The sequence below is a fragment of the Camarhynchus parvulus genome, chromosome 3, assembly GCF_901933205.1.
Source record: "Camarhynchus parvulus chromosome 3, STF_HiC, whole genome shotgun sequence".
NCBI classification, from domain to species: Eukaryota; Metazoa; Chordata; class Aves; order Passeriformes; family Thraupidae; genus Camarhynchus; species Camarhynchus parvulus.
This window is the reverse complement of record NC_044573.1, coordinates 57,736,767-57,755,024: the sequence shown is the minus strand read 5'-3', so window position 1 is coordinate 57,755,024 and position 18,258 is coordinate 57,736,767. Positions and strand designations below refer to the sequence as shown.

Genomic DNA, 18,258 nt, shown 5'->3' with positions numbered 1-18,258 from the left:
AACATCTCTGAGAAAATTGGAGAAGACAACTACTTTACAAGAAGGGGATAGGAAGAAAATAAAGGCTTGTACATTTTTTCATCAATTTTTGTACTCTTTGTCAGCTGGGTGATAAACTAAGGTACTGGGAATGTCACAGGATCACTGCACCTAACTTTTGTCAGGATGAAAGCTGTATCAGTCACTGTCTCTGAATTCTTTGGGTCAGCGTTGATGACTTCCAACCACAACCAAACCCAGTCAAGTTGTGTGGACCCTCCATGCAGAGGAAACTGAAAAAACCCACAGATTATGACTGTTTGAATTCAAAGCTAAATGTAGAACAGCTCTGTTTCTGCAGATGCACAATCAGTAGATGCAAACTGAATGTAACCACCACTGATTTTAGTGATAGTATAGCAAACTCACTGCCCCAATTTGACTTTATTGGACCTCATTGAAAAGAGCATTACGTCAATATTTCTGGCTCCTAGTGGAGACAAAATGAAAGGAAAGGAGAGCTTTAGGTGTTATATAGCAGCACTTAGCCAGAACAGGAATAAATGCTATACGGAAAACTTAGAAAGGTCTCTAAAAAGCATGGGAGAGTGTATCCTAAAGAGTCTATAAGTAACATGGCAATGGCATTGGCCTAGATTTCAGTGTACTTTCTTTGCTCAACTTAATGGAAACTGTCTGGTAGCACTACATTTTGTCTAAGAATTTCATAAATGTTGCAGAATAAAGGTTAGATTTTTTCAAACTCACCCATAAATTTGACAAGAAAGTCTTGCCTGAACTGTCCCCTCTCCCCTCCACAATGAATTTTCCTTAGAGAGCCCTTAACTAGAACTGAATAGACCTTTTTCACTTTACAAAAATCAGTCTCAGTTGGCTGGAAATACATCAAGGTGAATTGCAAAATAGAAAAATAACCATCTTAAAAAAAACTTACCTTAATGTTTCCATGTATTTGACTTCGGTAAGTTCAAGTGTCTCATACTCCTAATGTTCATTTAGAAGTAAATGTTCAAAATTGCTGTTACAAAAGTCATCCATTGATCTTGAAGACTCTCTCAAAGGTATTCAAATTATTTTTTTTTAGTTTTATGATATTATGTTTTGCAATACATAAGCTAGCTGACCAACTGTATGCAAATATTCATTCTCCCATTTTTCTGAAAGGGGATTTCCTAAAGATTGACTGTATTTTTGACATTAAAATCTATCCCTGCTTTGTATACTCCTTGTTAATCTTGCATCCTGACACCATTGCAGCTCCCAGACTATGAGGTTATCAATTAACTTTAACATTGGAAGTAGCAAATGAAGATGGATAGACAAAATTAAAATTATGCAGTTACAATGCATTTCCTATATTGTACATATTTGTAGTAGAAACTCCCTGCTGCCATGAGAATATTTGAACAGAAGGTAGATTATTTCCCTTAAAGCTTTATAGTAATGAGTGGCTACAATAAATATTTTAATACTTTCACAGCTACTTTTTTTTTTCAGACTGAAAGAGAAAATAACATAGTGTTGTCAGTATGCAAAGTTTCTCTTTCACCAATCAGCTGTGTCTGATTCACAGATAAACAATACTTGGCAATGTTGTCATGCTCATCTGTGGCTTCAGTAGGAGATGGTGTTTGTCTACAGTGTTAAAAGGCTAATTTTTGGAAGGTGTACTATAATTATTTCTCTGTTGGGGCTTCATGACATTTCATGGTCCATCACAAGGCACAGAGAAGCATTCCTGTATTAGCTGTGGTAAATCTTATAATAACTGCTGCTCTCTTTATTGACCTATGCAAGTTATTTCTCTTTTTCAACTTTGTTGCCCTGATGGTGGACATTGGCATTGCAAACACCATCTGGATGAAGTGGGGTTCTAATTCAATTTTTGGTTAATTAGAAATTCTGCAGCTCAAATTCAGGTCATTGTCATTCTGTCTGTCACTCACTAAAAGTGCACTGATTCAATGTACCCAGGAATGGTGTCCTATACTGTCAGTAATTCACCCATGATAATGTAAGTTGTTCATATATGCTTAGCTTTGAATTACTTGGCCTAAAAGTCGCATGACCTCTGATTGTACCTCACTGCACCACATTATTTTGTGCATAACTTGAGGTCACGATGACTTAAATATATGTGTAAGGACATGGCTGAAGAGTCCTTCTCTCTTTAAAACTCCAGATTATTAAGATTTTGTTTCTCTATTTTTTCCAAAGGCCTCCTTACTTTAACTCAATATGTAAAATAAAGTACATTAGATTTTACTCAAAGTTTCCCCAAAATTGTCACTAGTTTTACTTAAGGTAGCTGCAAGGTTTGGATCATATTTGTTTAAATGGAGTATTTTTGAAGCCTTGCATCAATAAAATCTATTATGAACTTGTTTTTCTTTCTGTGTGGTTAGAAACACTGTGGACAGGTGGGTCTTGTTTGCTTTGGCCAGCATCAAAGTGTAAGGAAGAAATATTGATATATGAAAAGCATGCTTTTCCAGCTTAGAGAGGGATGGGTCTCATTAAGATACCATCTGTAGTAGCTTTTGGGGTGGGGTCATTGATGTGAATTACTTATAAATTAATTTGACTTTTCTACTCTGGCAGATCTGTCCCAGAGTCAGTAAATACTGCTGCTGTTAAAGATAAATGTCATTTGTTGCATCGGGCATTCATTACCTCTCTGCTTCTCTATTCTGAATGTTTCTGTAATTTGCATCATTTGAAATTTCCTTTTATTACAAAACTTCATATTTCATTATCTGAACTTTGTCTAGACACTTGTGACCACCAGTCAGTGAGGTGAAGATCTGGTTGGTTTTTGCAATTCCTTCAGGGGATCCTCTCCCAAAAGTAGGGTTCATTGTTCTTGTGTATTGAAAGGGTGGAGGTATTCTGAGGCTGTTGCAACAGTCCATGCAACTTCATCCTCCGCTTGTCCAAATTCTTGCTTTGTCCTCAGAAATGGGAAAGAGTTGAATAAACTCCTCAGCGGTTCATCATATGGCACCCTTGGAACCCTCTCAGGGAGAGGAAAGTTGTGCAGCACATCTCAAAAACTGCAGGTGAGCCATTCTTCAAATTTGCTTTTAGTGTAATTTTCAAGGAGTCCTGGACTTCTGTATTCTGCTAATGGATGAGATACAAGAATCCTTCCCTGATATCCTGTATCAGGAATAGCAATATTTATTGTATCCTAACTGTGTCAAGCTCTGACAACCCAAGACAGTCAGCTCTGCATCTACCTGGGAAGTACCCAAAACTTCAGAAATGCCAGCAAGCAATATGTGAGAGATTTTTGTGTTCACTTGTGAGGTGCTGAACAAGGAATCAGCAAGCACAACTTAGAATCCCTGTCTGTTTGGAGTAACTGCTGCCAAGTGGTACAGTTCCCCCACTGAGTGAAAGTTCAAGTGTTTTATTTCCAGCATGAAAACACTCCCAGAGAGAGCCCCTAAGGTTGCATGCTAGGAAGCTGCAGCACAGGGAAAAACAGAAATCCTGTGATTTCAACAACTTCTGGATAACATACGTAGGTGTGTGTGGGGTGGGAAGTCACAGAGTGTTTCTTACATGCCACATTTAGCACAGCTCAGTACTAACCTTGGTGCCGGCTCTAAGAATGGCAGTAGATGCAAAGTGCTAGGGATAAGTGTGGAGACAGGGACCAGTCCAAGGAACATTGGATGCAAACAAAGCTCATTTGCTCCATAACATGATAGGCAGAAATGAGGCCCAGGGCTGCCAAGTTTGATACATCATTGCTAGAAATCCAAAATAAGGCCTATTTCACACACTACAGGATGAAATGTGTTTCAGGTGCTAAAAGATCACCTATTTCATCTATCTTAACAGTTTTGAAGAAATTATCCATATACCCAGGAGAAGGTGTTGGAGTACTGTGTTGCATATGGTAAGTTGGACGCGAAGTGCCCTGGACCCAACACCCATCTGCTATGCACAAAGAGGTGAAAGATCAGAGGGACTGCAGAATTGGATGTGCTTTATCTTATCTTAGCCAGACCCAACACCTGGGTGGGTTGTGGAGGACCGCTTTCTCTAAGATTGCACCCAAGATAATTTCAAATCTGGTTTTCTCTTTATTGTACAGTGCCTTGGTCAGAATGGGGCCAAGGCTCATTGATTATTAAGTAGGCCCTGTTGATTGGGCTGTAAGGCTGAAAAAAGCAGAAACTTAATGATTCTACAAAGTGAAAAACAGGAAGGACCAAAAGGAACAGAAAGGCTTTCTTGGCGAAAATTTATTCTCCAATAAAATGACGAACCACATCTCATAGATTTTGTTATCAGTCTTCTTTCTATTGTAATCCTATCAATCTATATGAAATCTTGGGGGAAACAAAATTTATGATTAAAAGGTTCATGTGACAGATCAGGCATACTGAAAAATAATTGCACTGGCTCAAGCCCTGTTAAAAAGGCACGCACAGCAGGGTGGCCACATCACTTTCTCCCAAATAAGCCCAACTGCCACAGGTGCCGAGGAGAAGTGCAGTATTGCAGAACAGGAATCATACAAGGTAACTGCTATGGCTCAGGAGGAAATTCCCTTCCTGTCTCTGGTGAGTGTGTAACTCCTAAGGAGACGCTTTACAGGGAAATTCGCAGAGGATGTGGCTGGTCCTTCTCATAAAGCCTTCCAAAAAGTGTCACTGTTACAAGCGGTTTCGACGCGCCACGCTTGCTTTTCAAACGGCCGTCACGTAGCACCTAGTGGAAAAGGGAAAGAATGGCACTAATAGTCAACTAACAGAGTGGCAATACTGCATTGTACAGAAAGAATAGGTCTTAGATGCTGAATATTTTGATGCAACACTTTTAAAAACAGTCATGGTAGTGAAAAAAAAACACAGAGTTCTCTCTAGGTCTGCCACAGCCTCCCCATTATAGCCTTCCCACATTTCCTTGGACCCAGAAATCCTTAAACCTTCCTCTGTCTTTGGAAATAAAGACCATTTTCTCCACCTCGTAAGAAGGTGAGAGTGAGAATAACTAATTTGTTACATTCTCTCTACTCATACAAGGTAACAAAAGTTATATGCACGTCTAGGATATATTTGAAATATTTTTTTGATTTGTGGGCCCCAGAACAATTTCCAGATGGAAAAAGATAATTTCAAGCTACTGGCCATATTTAGCTTTTCTTAGTTCCTTTTTATGTATCAATTTGAAATCATTGTTCAGCAACTGTGAACACCCATAACAACTTTTTTCTGCCCCGGTGACAAAAGGTAAGCATGTATTTGTTAAGAAAATACAGCCTACCATTTTAAAATTAGACCACCATCATATTTTTAGCATACCAATAAATTCTGTGATGTGCCTACTTTTACAGAAGTCTCATTCCAAAGCAAGTATGAAGGGTGAATGATGCTTTTCAACTTCCTACTTGGTAAAAAAAATCACTCTTGTTTCCCCTAAAATATTTCAGGTCTTTCTTGCTGTCTTCATTGTCTCTTGTAAGCTGTTAAATACTTCTTTGAAATCAATTAGGATTTCATCTAGCCTATTGCATAAAACTAATCTAAGGTTTATGAATGAAAACATCTTTTGGAAGAAATAAAATATGAACCACCAAATAAAAAAAAATAAACACCACAAATCCCTCAAAAAGCACTTTTAACATTCTTTACTGCATAGAATCTCTGCTCTTACACATGATACTCCTAAGTAATTTTTCTTGTTTGGACAATTTCTCAGAGTATTTTATTTCTTTTTCTCATAAATGACCATTATGAGAAATCTGTAGAAAATAGCTCACTGAAAGCTGTGGTTTCTTCATTTACAATCTGAAGTGGGAAAGCAGATTTGCTGGATTGATTCAATCCCCCTGTTTAAATCTGTCCCCTTGGGTTACGGTCAGCAGAACCAAAGAAAGCAGTTCTTGGACGGGACTTTGCTGCCAGATCAATTTTCAACCCCACAGTGTGAGAAACCTTGAAACAAACAGCTCCAGGGTGTCCCATTACCTCAAACTCCCCAGGGGCCAGCTGCACCCCGCTGTACAGCACTTCTGGGAAGACGTAGCTAGTGCCAAACGTGCCGCTGAGGGAGAACATCTCAAACTTTGTCTGAGCCGTCTCCACAGGCTGCCCACATGTGCTCAGGTTTGTGCTGGGGCACTTGAGCAGAGTGCAGATCTGTGAGGAGGAGGAGGCAGAAAGGCAAAACACCACTGAGCTTTCAGCAACCACAAGCTGGATTTGGTAGCAAGCGAAGTTCCCAGGATACAGTAACGGACAAATGCTTTTAGGTGGTTGTCATGTGGCCACACTCACCTCTAAACATGCAATTACCTGCCAATGGTATTTTATGAGAGAACCGTGAAGCCCATCAAATGCACCCAGGACATAAACTTCATCTCTGCTCTTGTTTGACATCTGGTAGACCAGATGACAGCAAAGGTCTCCTTGGCAAACAGTGTAATTTCCATCCTTGCGCCTGAGTTCTCTGAAAGTGAATATATCCTTCCGGACAGCTCCTGAGAAAGTGTCATTTTCTCCAGGAAACTTCTTGATGGTCGCGGCATACAAACTCCAGTTGATGGCAGGGGGGTAGGTGGGGGAAAGACGGGGGTGTGCACTCAACTCTGCTAGCAGGAGACGTCCCTCCTCGGTGCCACTGTCGTAGTGGTAGGCAGCAGGTCCCTCTGGTGTGAACAGCCCACTGCCTGCCAAGGACACCACCAGCCCCCCGTTAGCCAGCAGCACCACACAGCACGGCTTGGCTGGGGTGCCAGTCACTCCCCACACCACACTGGCATTGCTTTGTAGTGATACTCTGTTCATTCAATACAGTACTAAGAGGTTTTGGGATAATTTTAAAGCACCGAAAAGCTGAACCACCCACCCTAGCGTTAAAACTTAGGTTCATCTAAAAATAAATCATAGATCTCAGTGAGGCATATTGGACAAAGGAGGCAGTGATGGGGAGAGTTATGCTTCACTGAAGGACACACAGGGCTATGGCCTAAACTCAGTCTATTTAGGGCAGGCCAAAATGCTCCTTTTTAGTTTTCACTTTGATTCAGGGAAGAGTAACAGATGCAGCTAAATCCTTTTCTCCGTAAAGAAAAAAAAAGACAGTATGTTATCATCTTATTGCAAAAGTCCCATACCTTCTTAGTGATTTCTCATGTGCAGCTCCTCACAGCACTAACTCCTTCTTCTTCACAGCACAACCAACAAACTCCAACTCCCTTCTCACCCAGCTAACCCACTCTTTTGTAGCACTCTTCTTATTGGACACAGCTGTGGCCTGTTAAGGGCAGGCCTGTTCCTAATCTTTGGTGATTAGTACAGCTGCAACTCCTCAGGGGTGAGATTACCTTCTGCACTTCTCTTACATTCTATCCCCCCGCAGAACTAATTATCTTTTCAGAGCAAAGCAAAACATAATATCTCTAAGTCTTCAGCAGCCACAAGAAAAAAGAGAATGTTTTATTCAGTATACGAGTGGAATTCTCCTTTTGGTTTTACACTACTAGGTTCTGATTAAAACATTTTTTTCTCCATTTAACTGATGATTGAATTTTATACAGAAAATGCTGCCTCTAGATGAGAGACTGAAAATTTAAGTGAAACTTTGTGCTATTTTCTGAAATAAAATTTCACTTTTAAGTTATCAAAACTTAATGCCTATTTTTCTATTTTTAGAAATGTCTAATGTCTTAATGTTTATTTTTTCCTATTTTTACCTTTTTCAGAACATTCAACATTCTTTTACCTGAAGTTGTTTGTTGCATTCAGTACCAAATCTCAAAGATCTTTAGTCCAATTAAAACACTGTTTTTTAGAGACTTCACTATGTTTAAAACTGCCTGCTTCTGAATCTGGGAACAATTTCCCTCTTCCTGAATGCAACTCACCTGTCATTGCCTTGGTGGTGTTGTGAGTATTTGCAGAAAGTAAGTTAACACCCATGCCCATAGCCCAAGCAGAGTGAAATTCAATTGCAGTCAGAAAGGGCAGGACATTCATCCAAGCTGTTGGGAAGAGCACGGTGTCCACCTGCATCTTGCTCACCAGGACCACGGCAGGCTCATAGAAAAGGATGTCAAAGCAAGTGAAAACGCCGAACTTCCCAAAAGGAGTCTCAAAGGTGACAGGTTCTGGCTCTTTTGGATAATCAAACTGAGTTTCACTTCTAAACAGATTGTACTGCAGATGATGAAAATGGCATATTAGAAACTGAAAATAAGGCAAGATTATGAACAGCTTTTGCATCTGAGACAAGCTTTAATACAGAACTGGGAGTGGAGGTACCGAGCTGGCTAGCACAGCTGGTTTGTATCCATCCAGCTGACCCTCCCCCCCACAAAAAATGGGGTGGCTGTGCCCGATCTACCTCCTGACAGCAAGGCCCATCCAGTATTAGCTGCTTAACTCTAAGATCAAGGGCCAAGATGTCCCCTGCGAAAGCACTGTCTAGGTTGGCTACAAATGTATCAAGGAAAAGCTAATGTTTATTGAGTATGGAAAATTCTGTCACTGTTTTCTTAACATTTACTGTCATAAATGTAGCCCTTAAGTGTTTGGCAGCTGGCATGCACTCTGCAGCTGCAGTGCTCCTGAGAATAATTTGCCTGACTGGTCAAGCAATTACTTAGAGTTTTTCTTCTGGCCATAAGATCATCAAATCATCCCGGACTGGTTGTCACTTTATAGTAATGTAAAATTACTGTATAAACTATCTGAAACTGGTGTCAGAGAGCTGAAAAATTAATTGATAATAAATTAGAGGTTGATGCTGAAGCATTTCCTTACCTTATGGTACCGAGCCACCAGTTTGCCCTGTGTGTCAAAGACAACATCCGTATTGTACTGGTACCGACTGTCCCTGGGGCAGCTGAGGTCACTGGAGTTACATGGCTTCTTGTCCCCAATATTTGCAACCACATAGATGGAGTTATTTCTGGCCATGCAGCTGAGTCGTTCCTGTACTGGTGCTGGACCAAATCTATTGCATTTTTAGTGAAGGAAAAAAAAGTCTTATAGAATTTTAAGTGCCCCACGTAAAAGTAATGCATTCAGAATTACTACTCCATTTACTGCCCATCCCCAGATGCTGAAAAAGCAATAGATCAAATCATAGGTTTTGTTCATTTTCTTCTCTGTTCATAGCATCATTTTAAATTGCCAGTCTCTTTTATCTTTAAAAAATGGCCTCCCTGTGCTCTTCTTTCCTGTATCCTTTACAATGTTATTTTCTGTGTGGATAGAATTTCCAGCTAACATGCATACAAAGATGTGAAGAGCTTCACAAAGCAAAGACAAGAATAAATCAGTACAGAGACATAAATCTTAAATAGCTTAAAAAGCAAATTATCAAGCAGCTGTAAGCCCTGATTCAGAAGAAAATTTTAGCCTTTTTAAATAATTGTTGTCTGTATGCCTTTAGTAAAAAGTGGGCACAGCATTTACAGAGCTGAGGACTCCTGAAATCTAGCTCCATAAAGCCTCAAAAGAGAAAATAAAAGGTTAGCTTAGACATGAACTTGGTCTTTTCAGTGTCCCAAGCCGCACACGTTGAGACCACCTCTATGCCTAACACAGCAGGTGTGCAAGTGGCTGGATTTCCAAAAGATATTTCTTTCAGATCTAGATTAATATTTTGTGCAATTTGGTTTAGAAATCACTCGGCCACCTGAACTGAGGACTGAATCAGCTCGTCTGATCCATGCAGCTACATGATAATAAAATAGCTTCCACTTACAGAAGGTTTTCACAAGTGATCTGAATCAATAAATTTGTGCATGTTTTTAAAATAATCATTTTGCCTAAAACATTCTCATTTTTGTCCTTTTGCAAGTAAAACTGTCTCAATGCTTTTACCTGACATATTCCCATTACTATTTAATTAAGAACTCTTTTTGATTCATCTCATTTCTACAGTACTTGTGAATTTTTATAGATTAAAGAATTAGCAGATCTTAGTCATTTAATGTGAGCTGCTCAAGACTCCATGAGATAACAGGCTGAAATCACCAAAACCACTGCAGAAGGAATCACCTTGAGGGGTCAGTGCAAGGTATCCAATTCACCGCTGGATCAGGGATATCCTCCAGGTAGGGGTAGATGGATTCTCTTGTGAATTGCCAGCCATAGATGCCATCTTCAGGAGTCACAATGATGTGGGCACCCTGTCACAACAGGCTCCGTTTAAAGGGCACCCATCAACAGACAAACAGGAGGGTCAGCAGGAGCAGAAAACACTGATGGACAGCCCTCATGGCAGCCCTCGTACCTGCTGGGCAGCTTCCTTGATGGCCCCTTCCAAGACATCCATGTTTCTGTTCATCAGGGCCAAAGCATCGCTGGCAGGAACGGGCTCCTGGGTGGGATGTGGCAGGATGACGGCGTGCTCGTAGACGGCTGCCAGGAAGGTGTCAGAGGCAAGGGCCCGAAGGGCTGCGAGTGCAAACACCACAGCGGGCAGGAGAGCCTGGGAAGGGAGCATGGCTGCAGCCTCCCAGCTCCTGGGTCAGCATGGGGAATATAAACTGGAGAGAAAGAGGAGGAGTAACGACTAATAGGTTTGCTTTGGCAATAATCTTCTGTTGAGTAATCTGAGAGATTTCTGGCAAAAAGTCAAAGAAGCTTTTCTCGGAATTTGATCTTGTTTCCAATATGAAAGGTTTTAAATAAAAAGTAGAACAAAAGGCTAAGAGAGCTTGTCAGAAGCCATGTTAATCTACAAGGGGTTCATTGGAAGGAGCACTTGCACATTTCACTTGCACATCCCTCTCCATGCTTTTGAACCCATCTCAGGGAAAGCCCAGACTCCCCTGGTTAGGACACACTACTCCCTATCACCTTACTGCACATGGCTGCCATCAGTGGAAACTTCAGCCACGACTGAAGACAGCCCACCTGTGTGGAGTGCAGCCCTCTTGCTCCAGGGTGCAGACAATTCAGTGATGTTTATGAGACATGGTCCTGCCATACCTCCTGCTTTTGTCCAATGGCTTATTACAGTTCAAGTGGGTGCCTTGTGAGTGTCCTCCCCACTGGGATCACACTGCAGTATAAACTACCCCCTGAATTGTGCTGACCTCTCTGCCTAGAGCTAACAGACTTGCTTGTTTTGTGAGAAAGAATTTGACAACACATTTTGTTCTTTACGATGAAAAGAAAATGAAGTTTTTGTACAATAAGCAACTTGAAATTACTCATGGAAAGCACCATTTTTTCTCATGGAAATAAATTTTTAGCATAGTATTTTGTAAATAGAATATTGCTACTATAGTTTTAGATGATCCCTAGAAAAACCTTAATTAGGACCTGTGGTACTTTAGTGAGGGTAAAGGAATGTAACCTGACTTGTCATTTACCACATAGAAGAAATTTTATAAAAACCCCTTCTTCCTCCTTGCAAAATCTTCCTATTCCCTATGTAGTGTCACCCAAAAGAATGATCTTTCTCCATCAGCACCAAGGCCTCCTCAGGAGAAGCCAACACTTCATCAAGTCTATGATTCTAAAATGTCATTGTGCTCACAGATGGCTGCAACATCTGTGTTCGGGGCACAGGGCTCCAGAGCAGATAGCACCAAAAGCACAGCAGAGGCACAAGTGCTAGGAAGCCCCATGTCTGGAGCCTGGAAGTCACCCAAGGGGATGTGGCAGGCAGGTAAAGGCAGTGGGCTTTAAAAAGAGGAAGTCTTGCACAAAAGCTGGGAATTCCCCAGGGTAGCTAAAAGATGACACCCATGTAATCACCCTGTCCGGAAAGACTCAGCATCAAAGGCAAGAGAGCGGCCAGCATTGAGCAATTCTGCCTCACAGCAACACAGGGAAGTCACTCAGAAGCCACCACTGTGATGCAGCTGAAAAAACACGTTACTTACCAGATATACCAAAAAATCAGGCATAGTATTGCTTTAGTAACACAGTTTAAGCAACCCTGAGTCCCAGAAGGAAAACAACTTTGGGAAATCTCAGCAGAGACCAGGGTGAACACACTCCTGCTCAAACTCAAGGGCATGAGGTGCTGGGAGACGTAGGTACCCCAGCATGGGTAATACCTGTGCCACCCCAGCTCAGCACAGCACAGGCCGGAGTAGCAGGGACTTTGGGGGCTGCTGCATATCCTAGGGAGGAGCTGCAAGGAAGGCTGGTTGTCTGAGCAGAACCATCAGCACACCCACCGCTCAATAACAAAGCCCCAAAGATCTCTGGTCCCAAAAAATCTCTGTAGGAAGACCGTCATGAATAGGACACACTATTTCTAGATTTTGCTTATTGCAATGTGCTTTCTTATATCTACAGGTCACTCCAGCAGAAATCTTGAAGCTAAAGCTGCATGTGCACAAAAATCACTTGTATCTGGCACCCAAGTTTCTTACCTTCTGTGGTTCTGACTCAGCAGTCAGGTAACGAAAGGGTTTTTTCTGCACTACCCTCGAAGAAGTGTTTATTGTTATCGGTGGTTACACGCAGCCTTGTTTTTATACAGAGGGAGTTGGTATGTGGGTGACGGGTGGACTTGCACAGGATTACTTTCTGTATTCTTGACTCACTTCTCACAATAACACATTTCACAATGATAAGTGTTATGCAATCTCTGCAGCAAAAAGAATTCAGTGTCATTATGGCTTCTGCCAGTCTTCTGTAGGAAAATACTCAACATACCTTAACCAAACCACAATGGCTTGAACAAAATCCTGGATTCAAGATACTCACCACATTCAGGGCTGGGATCCTACATCACCTGCACACACATTCCATTATCCAGAGGACTGGTATCAGCAGTGAACAAACCTGAAGAAGCCACCTCTCAGCTTTGAGACTGGCCACACACTCCGGCTGAATCCTTTCTGCAAGGTGAGACCTTCCCAGGTGCCATAACTTCTCTTAAATCCAGATCCTTTCTTTGGGAGAGAGTTGTGCTATCACCCAGGTTCCCTGGGGACAAGTACAGTGTCTGCAGAGTTTGTACCCATGGGAAGAGGACCACACTGGATAAACCCTTGCTGGACTGAGATCAGTCTGTGGTCACACAGTAACTGACTCAAACAGTGAACAATGTTTTAAGACAGTGTGGCTTTAGCAGCAATAATGTTGAGCTTCCATGAATCAGAGCACATTGTCTGGGGCTTTTGATAAACATGTCATTATGTGAGACGTGTCACTGTTACATCACATGTGACTATTTACATTTGGAAACAAAATGGTCATATGGCACACAGCAGCGGTAATCAGTGCTGGAGTTTGGAGAATATTTGAACTCCCATTGTCTCACCAGCTCCAGAATATGGGATTGAGGACCTTGAAAGGATCATGGTAAAAATCTTGGATGGGTAAAAAAATGGCTAGATGACACTGAGTTGGGTGTAAGTGCTGATCTGTGTAAGGATAGGAAGGGTCTACAGTGAGAGCTGGACAGACTTGACCAATGGACTAAGGACAATTGCAGGAGGTTCAAGAAAGGGAGGTGCCAGATCCTACCCTTGGGTCACAGCAACCCCAGGCAGTGCTACAGGCTGGGAGAGGAGCGGCTAAAGAGCTGTTTGGCAGAAATGGACATGGGAGCGCTGGCTGACAGCTGGCTCAGTATGAGCCACCAGTGTGCCCAGGTGGGCAAGAAGATCAATGGCATCTGGGCCTGTATCAACAACAGTGCGGCCAGCAGGACAAGGGAAGTGATCACCCACTGTACTTAGCACTGGTGAGGCTGCACTTTGGTGCTGTGTTTCATTCTGGAACTCTAACAAGGGCATTGAAGTGATGGAGCCTGTCCAGAGAAGGGCAACAAGGCTCCTGAAAGGTCTAGAAAACATGCATTATGAGGAACAGCTGAGGAAGCTGGATTTGTTTAGCCTAGAGAAGAGGAAGCTCACGGGAGACTTCATCACTATAACTCCCTGAAAGGAGTTTGCAGTGAGGTGAGGGCCAGTCTCTCCTGCTGTGCCTGCAATGAGAGGACTAGAGGTAATGGCCTTAAACTGGGACAGAGGAGATTCAGGTTAGACATTAGAAAAGAATTTTTTCACTGTACAGTTGGTCAGGCATTGGAATAAGTTGTGCAGGGAAGTGGTTGAGCCCCAGACATGTTTAAGAGGGGTCTGGATATGGCACTTCATGATGGTTTAATGGTTTAGGAGTTACAGTGGCGGTGCCAAGTTTACAGCTGGACTGGATGATCTCAAAGGTCTCTTCCAACCCTGAAAATTCTATTATTCTATCATGAGACCAGCAATGGTAGCAATGTGGGGAAAAGGAAGGAGAAATTACACAAACAGAGATCTCTGACCACTCTTAAAGGACACAGCCCCAGAACATGCACATCTTTATACACTGATGTGCTGGAAGAAGGCCACTAAGGTCCAGCAGCATCAACAAAACACAGGTCACTGGGGAGAAGAGAAAACAAAAATGTGAACAGTGCCATCTCACCGGGACTAGATGGTCTGAAACAAAACTATAAATCCCCAAATTCCTACAGAAAATTCACCTGCAGGGCAGCACCACCCATCATTAGCAAGGAGAAAAAGGGAAAAGCTTATTTCACATCCATTGGTGTTACATGACCAGAAGGAAGCAGAGAAGATGGGAGGGAGGAGCTGCTATGAGATACCAGGTCACTCAGTGAGTTCTTTACTGGTTGCAGTAAAAATTCTGTCACTGAATAGCATCCAGTGCAGTCAGGAGGCGTCATCAAGCTGTTTTTCAGAACTGACAACCAGAATAATTTGAGGTTTCAATTCCAAGTTTTATTTCAACAGAGGTTTCATACAAATAATGATTCAAATCATGTTCTGACCAAAAAGTGGTGGCACATTTTGTTTCAGGAGGAGCTCTTTGACTGCAGTCCTCATTCAGCTTCCATGATGCACTCTGTTGCCATTTCCTACATGACAGGCACCAATGGCATAAAGGATATAAAACCAAAGCAACACAAATAGGGGGAAAAAAGGTCTAATTGTGGTAAAAGAGTAGACTGGCATAAGTCAGCACAAGCCATATTCCAGAGACAAAGAAATATTGAGCATATGTATAGACCTGCCACAAATCACATCTTTCACTGCTTTATTTACTGGTCCCATAATAATCTGCAATGAAAAAATATGCAATTGCTGTTTTAATAAGAATGTTTAGTCATGTAGTCTGGACTACAATTCAGGCTTTCTGATGATTAGAAAAATAAAAATCCAACAAACAGAGAAAAACAACTGCTGTTTTGAACAATAAAATATTAGCAATCTTGACATAGAAATAGATTCTTCTCAAAAAATGGTAGTAATAACACAATATTTCCACATTATTGTTAAACAAAACACATTGATGAGTTTTTGCAACTGGAAATGAGAAACATAATCAGGATGGTTGTTGTAGATGATGCTGTATCCCATTTGGACATAACAGTGTAGAGCTTCAATTACAGAAATATCACGGGGAGGCATGTTGGTTGTGAGTCTTGTTTCAGATGATCCCTTTCACACAACCGTCTAAATAGCATTACAGTAATGACTGATTAAGTTGGGGTTGTTTTTTTACTTATCAAGCATCCATCATTCAGGACATGACTGATAAATGTGAAACAAGGAGTTTATTAGAAGAGTACCCATATGAACACACCAAGAGCTCAGAAAAATGTGACAAAACAGGAAGAAGATACATCACACCATATCTCTCACTGAAACTAATGATTAAATTAAAATGTGTTTAATAGGTCTGATTAATCACTATGAGCAAATTCACTGTGACTGCTTTGAGACAGTTTATTCCATTGCTGTCCTGCAGAGGGCTTAGCAGGACACAGCTACAGGCTGTCTTAAAAATTTCTTCATTCTAGTATCTTCATATTTCTCAATTCCTGTGCTATGTCTCAGTATGTGCAGCTTGCTTCTGAGTTTCTCTAGACCACAGAAATTGCATTAACATCTCACTGTACGCAAGATGTCATGCACCCAGTAGGCCAGCAGCAGAACTGTCCCTTGAGTTTATCCCAGTGTCTCTCCCAGTCACTTCTGTTTAGCTGGGCATCACTTTCCAACAGCCTTCCACCAGAAAATACTAATCTGGATAGAATTTTTCATCGGCATGTAAGTAACTCATTGCCTGTCTCTCGCTAGCCTGAAGCAAAAGAGCAGGCTAGTTCACCAGGTGCAGTAGCATGCCTGCTGCTCTGCACATCTTTCTGTACACAGGAAGCTGCTGTGTATTGAGAGGCCTTCATTTTAATCTTCAACTCACTTCAAAACTATTTGTTCCAATGACATTTTCCATTTTTTGACTTTTTAGTATCTGCAGTATTCTCATTTGAAAAAGGCTATCTGAGCACTGGGAATCAGAACAGGCTGGCTGCTTTCAGCTACAGCAGACTGTCACTGTAGGGCTGGTTCAGAAAATACAGACACGCTGATGAATGCAGATACCACAGAGTTCTCTCACAGAGTAGTGCTGACTGAGGCTTTCAATCATTAGGAACTTTGATTTTTATCTGGTGATTTTCATTCCTAAGTATTTCTCTACACCCATTCCTAGATCCAGCATGCTCATTCAGGAGCCTGAAATACAACCTTTTAAAGGCTGCAGGAGAGATCTCAGTGATACTTGAACTAATGCAGCTTGGAAGCCTCCCTCCCTCTCTGCCTCACTTTTTTACCAAATGGAATATAGGCTGAGGCACATTAAGCACAATCAGACATCAGTGTGAAGAAGGAAGCAGCAAGTGCTCCCTTGTTTAGCACGAGTGAGAACATCAGCCAGAAAGGTGACTGCCCTGCCAGGGCTGAGCAGAAATATTTACAAGCGCAGTGCCAGGGGAATGCCCCGCAGAATTCCAGTCCCACTGCCGGCACAAGTGCAGTGGAGTTATCCCTGTTTGCCTCGGTACCAGCAGGCACCGCTCCCCATTTCCTGCGGAGCTGGGAGCTCGCCCAGGAGCAAGGAACTGACACCAGGCAAACAAACAAATCCACCGAATAAACTGAAGAAAAGTGCAGCGATCGGGGCTCTCCGTGCCTGCGGACACTGTAAGGGGAAACTTAGCTAGAGGATCCGCCTACTTTCCACAGCCAATGCACCCTTCCCACCCCTGTACAGCACCCGTTCCCATCGCTGCCACCGCCTGATGGTGGGGGCTACCTGAGGATTGACTTTGCGAAGCAGGATGCAATGTGCTGCTAAATCAGCTTAGCTGTAGAGGGAGTCTGCCGTCAGACTGTGCTCCGGCTTCTTTTCTTGAGCTTAGCGAGAGGAGAGCGTGAGGAAGACAAGTGCGCACTCCAAGGGTTTAGCCTGCCTGGAGGAGGCTGTGTGAAAGGGCACTCGGCAGCCACGCAATCCCTGCCGAGCGCTGAGCACACGTGAGCAGGAGTCGGGAAGTCAGAAGGCGCTCACTTCTGCCAGCAGCACGTAGTTTTGTTACTTGTGCCCTAACAGGACAGCTGCTCCCAGGGCGCGGGTACAAAATTAAAGATACAGTGCTGTGCCTCCCCGAACAATAGAATGTTTCCCATAACTTCCACTACATGGATTGTAGAGGCATCCAGTTGGATACTTTTACAGAATACAATCTAAGACATTCCCTTGTCAGAAAAAACAACAAACAAACAAACAAACAAACAATACCCAAACTCCTGCAAGTCTATTTTTAATGCTGTTAGATTAAATGTAATGCTTGTACTTCAAAGCAAACCTGCACAACAAGCAACAGAATTGGGCACAGATAGAAATCTTAGCTGGCAGTCACAAAGTAATCCAGTCCACCTGCCTAAGAAACACAGTCTGCAGGGCCCACATCCTCACACGTGCCAGCCTGTCCCAGCTGCACCAGCTGTTCATTCCCCTTACCCAACACCTGCTGGCGCAGTCCCGGCTCTCCCTAGCACCGGCAGGAGCAACCATTCCATGGGAACACAGACATGCTCCTGAGAAATTGCTTGTTTTGAGCATTTGTGACACAAACTGTTGTCTACAATTCTGTGCTAGGGAGATTTTCCACATCCTAAAAATGTGGCCAGAAAGATTAAAAGTAGACTTATCCAACTGTGAGTTAGGCCATGGTATGATAACACACTGCAGTGTGCTGAGCTGAATAACTGTTCCTTGAAGGAACATATTTTTGAGACTATTTTTCCTTTTCCAAGGAAATTAAAATTTTCAAAGGTTCTGGTAATCTCTTGTTTACAAAAGTGGCTGTTCAGAAATGGGGTGGGAACAGTGCTGTGGAAATGGCTTTGAATATTCCAACAAAAATTTCGAATAATTAAAAATTCTTTTTCATTGGGGCACAACC

At 42.2% G+C, this 18,258-nt stretch overlaps 1 protein-coding gene across 1 annotated transcript; it reads right to left on the bottom strand.

Moving 5' to 3' along the window:
- Positions 1-4,605: 4,605 nt before the first annotated feature.
- On the bottom strand, positions 4,606-10,378 carry LOC115902007 (pantetheinase-like). The gene is made up of 7 exons (XM_030945163.1): positions 10,261-10,378; positions 10,026-10,156; positions 8,781-8,973; positions 7,883-8,174; positions 6,312-6,685; positions 5,985-6,155; positions 4,606-4,725 (listed from the first exon to the last, which is right to left on the bottom strand). The coding sequence occupies exons 1-7, from the start codon at positions 10,312-10,314 to the stop codon at positions 4,606-4,608; spliced, it is 1,335 nt and encodes a 444-aa protein (XP_030801023.1). The 5' UTR covers positions 10,315-10,378.
- Positions 10,379-18,258: the final 7,880 nt, after the last annotated feature.

Coding starts and splice junctions, on each gene's coding strand:
- LOC115902007 (XM_030945163.1), bottom strand. CDS start 10,314: ATGAACAGAAACATGGATGTCTTGGAAGGGGCCATCAAGGAAGCTGCC. Junction 8,974..10,025: donor CCTTGCACTGACCCCTCAAG/GTGATTCCTTCT, acceptor AAAATGCAATAG/ATTTGGTCCAGCACCAGTAC. Junction 6,686..7,882: donor CACCACCAAGGCAATGACAG/GTGAGTTGCATT, acceptor TGTCCTTGGCAG/GCAGTGGGCTGTTCACACCA.